At 40.5% G+C, this 8,099-nt stretch overlaps 1 protein-coding gene across 2 annotated transcripts in view; it reads right to left on the minus strand.

Moving 5' to 3' along the window:
• Positions 1–40: 40 nt before the first annotated feature.
• LOC103379151 (chromodomain Y-like protein 2) overlaps positions 41–8,099 on the minus strand; it is a 19,133-nt gene continuing 11,074 nt past the window's right edge. For both annotated transcript variants that reach the window (XM_017032418.2, XM_008310611.3), the window contains exons 3-7: positions 5,892–6,109; positions 1,140–1,312; positions 829–1,039; positions 591–734; positions 41–493 (exon numbers count right to left, since the gene is read on the minus strand). In XM_017032418.2, coding sequence (XP_016887907.1) covers positions 344–493; positions 591–734; positions 829–1,039; positions 1,140–1,312; positions 5,892–6,109 — 896 coding nt within the window. In that variant the 3' untranslated portion in view covers positions 41–343. The remainder of the gene's footprint in view (positions 494–590; positions 735–828; positions 1,040–1,139; positions 1,313–5,891; positions 6,110–8,099) is intronic.

Below are 8,099 nucleotides of genomic sequence, written 5' to 3' on the forward strand. Positions count from 1 at the left end.
ATATATATATATATATATATATTAATATATATATATATATTTGAACATCACATTAAAATGTCCTAACCGAAAGACATTGATTTTATGAAAACGTCTAAGCTTCTAAGCAATGCTAATTCGTCTCTTCGCCCTTTGACAATAAAGAAAACGGACATCTACGTGTTCCAGATGAGGAGCACACAATAAAGATGGTCATGAAGTGAGGTCTTAAACAAACAGACCTCCTGTGTGTCCTCTGTGAGGACGGACGGAACTGAAGAAAGATTGCGGATCACAACTTCCCACCTCTGAGTGTCCCCGACTTGAACCACCTCTGCTTTCCTGGCTCTGGACATGTACTTATCTATGCTTTGCCGTGAAGGTAACTGAAGAGCGCCTCCAGGCCTTTGGTTGAAGAAAGCAGCTGCTTTAGCATCTGACACTCCTTCTCGTTCACCTCCTCCAGGAGAGACATGACGATACTCCTCACCAGACATTTGGACTCCTCCAAAACCTGACAAACACAGACACAGCGGGGGATGGGGGGTGGTGAGGTAGTTACACTTCAATGAAGGGGTCTTCAACCTCAGACTATTGATATCAACACCTACCACTGCACTGCAGGACGCCATCTCCTTCACACGCAGCATCACTTCTTGGTTGAACGTGTTTGGCCAGAAAACTTGGGACACCAGGCCTCGAATGCAGGCTTCTTGAGCCGCGATCTTTGTTCCACAAAATAGCATTTCATTGGCCTGCCATTGGAGAAGGAATATTATTTAAAAATGCAATGGTATTAGCTGTAACAACAGATTTTGCGCGAAAGCAAAATATGACACGGTGACCAACCATGGCTACACCCAGGATCTGTGGAAAGGTGTAGGAGGAGCAACCAGACGGGGTCAGATGGATGGCTGCGCACGGAAGTTGGAACCAGGCTCTTTCACTGGCCCACACCACGTCACACAGTGGCAGGATCGAAGCCCCCAGGCCAAGAGCCGGCCCATTTATCGCCACGACAATGGGTTTCTTGAAGTGGATAAATGCCAACACAAAATCCCTGAAGGAGAGTCGGAGAACAATCAGCACCAAATGTACAGTATAAAAAACTGATGGCCAGTAAAAAAGACAGTCTGTGTTTGCAGCAGAGACAGTCCTACCGCACGGCGTCTGCGATGCGGCTGCTCTCTTTCCTGCGGTCAGTGGACAGACGTCCAATCAGGTAGGACGGCTCCAGGCCACTGCAGAAAAAGGGTCTGACGGAACTGAGCAGTAACAGTTTACTGTCATCTGCAGCTGCGTTAGCCAGAGCTCGACACACTTCCTTCATGATCTAAATAAAGAGGAGAAGAGGGTACGTTAGAAGGTCAGCTGAAACGTCCTTGACAAGATATGAGTTATAAAAAGAAGGTTTGAATCCTCCAGTTAAATGGAGGTCTTCACAATCTAGGCTTTTACTCTATTTCACTGAAAAAAAGACATCAATAAGAAAGTCAATCCACGCACTTATCAACAAAGGAACACTTCTCTTTCAAGAGTGAGTTTACTTCCTGCCACTCTGCTGCTCACCACAAGCCAATGTCAGTTTGACCACACTTTAGTCTTTTATGCCATGTTCAAATTATCGTTACAAATGCTGTGCAACATGAGACATTATTGTTTGACTCTATAAAATCTCTGCTATCCTCAGTTTATTTTCACCTACAGCTTGTCATCATAGCAGCTGTCTGATCCATCCAGTAGATGTTTTATAATCATAGGGTGGAGTAGAATGTGTCAAGAGAATGCCAGTCATAGAGAGGGTTCGAGGCCTATACATGGACACACTGGGAAACCAGGTCACGTTTGGGTAAAGAATTACTGTATATTCTTGTTGAATTTTTAATAATTCTCAGATGATTGTGTTCCACCAAACTATATACAGACTACACACTTCCTCCCGGCAACATACCGCTACTACACTGTCTACTACAAACTGCTACACAGCCTCTGCAGCCTCATAAAAAATGCACTTGAAACATTTTTATTCAAAAGTCAATGTTTATGTGACGCCTCGCTGTAGTTTGTTGACTTGACGGTCTGTCTGACAGCTTCAAGTGGGAAGTTCCGGGAGCTGCTGTGGCTACGAACTGTGATGGAGCAGATATGATCTAGGGCTGGGGTGGGGGGTGGGGGGGCTCCACAGGCTCCACAGTAACATGTTTACTATATGTCAAAGGAACAGAAGATGTATTACATCACATGTATTACATTCTTGAATAATTGAAAAAGGCAATAATTGGAGTAGATCAAATTAAGGCCTCAAAAATACTGCAACTTCAAAAAATGTTAATGGAGGCCCAACATTAATGATTAATGCAGACTCACAGAGGATGAAGTTGGTTAAAGTGAACCGGCTGAGCACAAGTGGCAGTTGTACTTCATTGTTCTGCTGATAAATAGGCTAATCCTTGTGAATTGCACTGAACTGAACAGATTCTATATTGAACGACACAATTTTCTTACACATCCAGAAATGGCTGGAGGACTAGTGACTTATTTAAAACCACAATGAATGTAAAGGAAGTGAAGAAAGTGAACATTCGGCAGCTTTAAGCTGCCCGGGGAGCAGTGTGTGGGGACGGTGCCTTGGCAGCTGGTGGATTCAAACCTGAAGCCTTCTGGACCCAAGTCCGCTTCCTTAACCGCTAAGCCACCACTGCTCATAAAACAAAAGAACCTGCCTTTTTTTTCTCAATGCTGTGTTTCAAGTGCCATCAGGACAGACATGCATTATTTCTTATTCTTTTCTTTCCTATTTCTTTCATGTTTGACAGTCAGTCTGTAAGCCCCGCGGTCTTACAGACTAACTGTCAAACATGAAAGTACACACCGGCACACACACACACACACACACACAAATAAGATAAAAACCATTTCAGTATCTGTGAAGTAGAGATGTTCACATGACGCATTTTCAAAGACACAGCTGCTCTCTGTGGAAGGCACATCACAGAGGAAGAAAATATTTCCTCTTACACAATAAGATGGATTTCCAAGACACATTTAATGAACCGTTTCTTATCTTATCGTTATACTATCAGCAGGACTTTCAACTGGTACACGAAGGAGCAAATCCAGTCAGGATAATAGTAACAAGTTGGATGGGGGCGTCCTCCAGTACCTGTGGTGCCGTTGAGTCCAATCAGACCAAGCCACACCACACACACACACAACGTAAAAACTCACCGACTACATATCCCTAAACTAAACCTTTAAAGTCCTCACGTCAGGCATTTCCTTCCATGTTCTCTTACTGGCAGTATCTGGTATTTAAGAAAACCGTCTTTGGAATTTTGGATGTAGTTAACATAGACGGAAATGGCTGATGCAAAAGTAAGGAAGAAAAAGAAATGTACGCGCTTGCGAGAGAGCGAGCGAGCGAGAGAGAGAAGGGCGGGTGGGGTTTAAAGACCAATCCATCATTCACAGTCTGATCTGAACTCATTTCTATAGCAACATTTATTCTATATATAGCTTTCTAGAATTTTCTGTCAGTAAAAAGGATAACTTTCGTCTGCTCCTCTGTTTTGAGCTGTAAGTGGACAATTTGCATATGTAATTTGCATCTGCTGCCCTTCTTGACCCCATCCTACCCATTCATCTGGGTCAGGGCCCATCACCGTCACGACTGATGTTTGACAAATCACTTGTGGTTCGACATCGTAACCGGGGCGCACAGGTGCCGGAATTAATTCTGACTGTATGGGTAAAAATCGCGACCTGCAGTTCACCGCAGGTTCTGAATCTTATCGAACCTAAAGTAACAAGTTGAACTTTTATATCCACAGTGGACGAATTAAAAGCAGGGAATTTGATTGACAGGAGTTAGCATGTAATTAGTCACAAGGAGACAGGAAAACACACTGAATGCCAATGAGAAAGTCAGGTAAATAAGCACCTTCATAATTAGAGAAGCTCCTTCATAATTAGAACTCTTTAAAGACACTTCTAAATATAGTGGGTTCATGATTACATACAGCATAATCGTAAGTCATTTATTTAAATAATTAGCGTGCGTCCAAACCAGAATTTGTACGCAACACCTGAGACAGTGTGAAAGTACCTCACTTTGTACCCACGTCATTCACTTTTCAATGGTAGTTTTAGAAATCTAAGAGAAAAGGTGCCTACTATTTACTGCTTTTCTTCGACAGTCTATATATGGTTGTGATATGATCTTTTATCTTGTGTCTAAAAAAAATCATTGTAAGTAAGAAAGTATTAAGATCTATAAAAAAAAGCATTTGAAAGAGTGAACTTTCAGGAGAAGTTTATGGATGTTAGCAACCAAATGAGACGTAACCTCGTGTTGAAACTTCATTTATATCCAGTTTCTTGTGAAATCAGCCGAGCACTTCTGGTTGTTTTGCAAGGCTTCAGAGTTTGCCCAGGACGGCTTAAATACAGCCTTTGAGATCATTTGCAGTGTCTGTGTCTGCACAGTCAACGTACAAGGTCACAATGAGATTCAATAGTCTGTAAAAGGTCCAGAAGTGAAAATAAGGTCTGATGAATACTGCTTGAATAAAAATATCATTGCTTTGTTTTCCTGAGCGTTTCTCTCTTGTGTTTACTGTACTTGATTGTTGAAAATCACCATCTGCAGCTGCGGAAAAAAAAAATCACGTTGCATTGTGGTCAGAATTTCCCCTTGTATGCCTGAAAGTGGTGTAGGTCGTGACATTCTCCAAAAACAATACTTGAACATCTCCTAATTCTTAGAGTATCCCTGGCCATCTTTAAAATCGTTAATGCTAATGGTTCTCTTCTCTACAAGAGGGAGTTTTAGATTTTATTTTAATGGTTGGTACTTTTTTTTTTTGCTCAGTATCTGTACTCTTTATTTAGCACTGTGCTGAGGTACATTCTCACAGACAAACACATTCACACCTGGCAGCTGTTTAACAAAACCACAATCACGACACCCTGTATCCTTCAATGCCTCATCTGACTGATTTCTTTAAACTGTGTTCTTTCCACCATTATTGATAATTGACTAAAGTAGTTTAATGTTCCAGGCCAGAAAACATGTTTTGTCAGGTCGTTGTGACCTCTTTTTCATGTTTTGATTTTCTAAGACGGCAGACGGTCCCTTGTACATGAGACTGCAGATAAAGACGGCCTGTGAGCAGGGCTGACAGAAACAACGTGAGAATTGTTTCATCTTAAAAAGTTGCACCATTCATTAGCTGCCACGCTCCAGATCATACGCATTCTTCCATTCTTACACAAGGGGGCAGAGAAACTGCTATTCACATCAACGCTTTTCATATGGAAAAGGAAAGAAAGAACTTAATGGTGGGTGTTGTTCTCTTAGGGACAGTTGTGAGGAATAACCACAGCAGTCACTTCTTGGTTGTTCACTGTAACCCTTGTACATGAAACAAAGTTTCTTCAACAGAGTCAAGTTGTATCATTTAGTGCAAACCAGGCAACCGAAAAAAAACGTTTAAAAGATCTAAAATTCCAAGCACTTATCTGTTGGTGAATTCAAGGGAAAAAATAAAGACTTGTTCAGATGGGAGTCTGAGGTTTTTTTTTGTTTGTTTTATTTTAATTCGCAGCTACTTTTGCCAGGTCTCTCTAAATCCAAAATAAATGTTCAATCTAAATGAGATTTCCTGATTATAAAAAAGTTAAATAAATGAATGTAATATTTAAGAACGGGTATTAAGTTGTCACTATAAAAGTGTTCCCGGAGCAAAACTGGTCATGGGAGTTAGGCTAATTTTTTTTTCTATTTACAATCTCTGTGTTTTGTCTGCAAAGTGTCAGAAAAAACATACCAACTTCTACTTTGATCCTCACATTAGAAACTGTACAGCTGCACTCATTCATTTTTAAGATGTATGTCACATTCCTCTGCTCACCTCTGGTGTCAGAGCGTTGTTGTCCGTCGTCTGGCTGGACAACAGGACGTGCGTGAATCCCTCCTCCTTCCTCACCACGATGTCTCGGAATCGACAGTTGTTCTCATTCTGTCGCACGTTGTACCTGAGCCGCTTGTCAAACACGTAGCCTTTTTCCTCCCCCAGCTTCCGCTTTACCGAGCTGGGGAGATGCATCTTTCCATTAGGAAGTGGGCAACCTGACACAGGAGAGGGGACACAGGTCAGTCTCCTTGGGAAGATTGTAAATTTTATAGTAATAAACTAGTGAATGCAATAACCGTTACTACAAGGATGTTACTGCTTCATTGTGAAAGAAGTAACCTGCAAGTGTTGCTTGTTTCAAGGGGACCATTTATGGACAGATAAATACAAGCAGTGACAACATTAAAAATGTTGTTTATTGTTTTTTTCAATGTCACATTGAACAAGTCTGACACCTTTTGTAATCTTTGGCTTCATTCTGCAAGCCCAGTCTGTACATGAGGCACAGTTGCCCATTGACTTACATATATATGCTATTGGTTAAACACATTAAAAAGGTGCAGTAAAGGCACACAAATGGTGCAAGATATTAAAATACTGCATTTTGGTATTAAAGTTTCATCAGTCCTCAAGTCAAAAATAGACAAACTCTTCTTTCCAGTAAACCAAATGAAGTCACCAAAAATCCTTGGGGATACACAATGTTATTCTGGAAATCATTATTCCTGGAAAGTACAAAAGTAACAACTTGACCTGCTTGGGTTTTTTTTTCTTTTGTCTGCCTTTCATTCTACAGTGTAACCTTCATAGATTAAAGTTTCAGGTACAAACGTGTCCCTGGTCACCACACTTCTGCTTAGCTCTTTTTTTTCTGCCTTGTGGCTTCAGTATTATTTCTAATGTGAATATTAACACCAACTTTTGCAATACAAAAATCTCCAAAAGGCTGGGTTTTTTGTAGCGATTTGGAATTTTCTTTCAACTGGGTTGACCACAAAAGTTCATTTTTAGCTGAAACAAAGCTGTTGTTTTTTTCCTTTAGTTCTTCTAAGTCAACCAGTGTGACATTGTGAAACACAAGGCACATCCAGTTTTGATACAACCCATCCAAAGAGATCCAATTAAAAATTTACAGCTGTTCACTTCTCACTGTGGACTCTTCACACCTGTCATAAAAATGAATCCTGGAGGCATTTCCTGTTAACACCTGTGATCCCTTTCTAGATTCCCATTGTCACCGCGTGCACTGTATGTCCGTGTGGATATACCTACACTGATAAGGTACACTATATAAAAATAAAAAATAAAAAAACCGAGAAGCCAATGAGCAAATCTGCTCTAACGTTAGTTAATATTGGCTGTGGCAGCGAATAAATCAACATGGAGACAATAAAACCCATTTTCAGGACACAGCGAAAATGTGTTGGGTCAATATTGATTTTGTTCAAAATACTTTTTTACACTTAGGGCTATTGTGTTGTTCTGCACGACTCTGATATTATACATATGGGTCTGGCTTGGTGGAGGAGGGGAACTCGGTGGAGTTTTGTGATGGTTTGGGAAACTCATTAATTCTAAAAATAGTATTTGTCTTGTAATTATCGCTAGATCTTATCTGTATAAAAGAACATTTTTAATTTTACCCACCAATACACTCGTGCGGGTGACATTTGCCTTTTACCTTTGTAAGCCTGTCTTCAATTACAGATTATAAGTGTCAAAAAATGTACAACACAGAAAAGCCAGTGATTTATAAGAGGAAATTAAGAAATGGTCTACTACACAGTAACACAGTTTGGCAAAGTGAGAGTTTGTCACTTTTGAAAAGCTAAAGGCAATTAAATTTAATGCCCGTCTCACCTCAAACACCCTTATCAGACACCTACACAAGGTGTCACTAATTAAACTACTGTGAGACAAATCAGTTGAACAAAACAACCACGTGAGCCTCTCAGACTCAGGCTCTCCTTAAGATGGCCTTGGATTGGTGATAATTTTCTGTAAAATACAGAAACCAGTAGATATCTAAATTCACAATTAAAACAACAAACTAACAGCTCTTAGAAATTCATCAAAATTAGAATAGTACAATGTTTAAATGCTAAAGCCATCTTTCAACAAATCCTCTGCCTCCCCATCCACCAACCATCCATTTACGCACCGATCTATACATCAATTTATCCATCCAACCACCCACCTATACAT

Source organism: Cynoglossus semilaevis, chromosome 5 (genome assembly GCF_000523025.1).
Source record: "Cynoglossus semilaevis isolate Cse_v1.0 chromosome 5, Cse_v1.0, whole genome shotgun sequence".
In the NCBI taxonomy this organism is placed as follows: Eukaryota; Metazoa; Chordata; class Actinopteri; order Pleuronectiformes; family Cynoglossidae; genus Cynoglossus; species Cynoglossus semilaevis.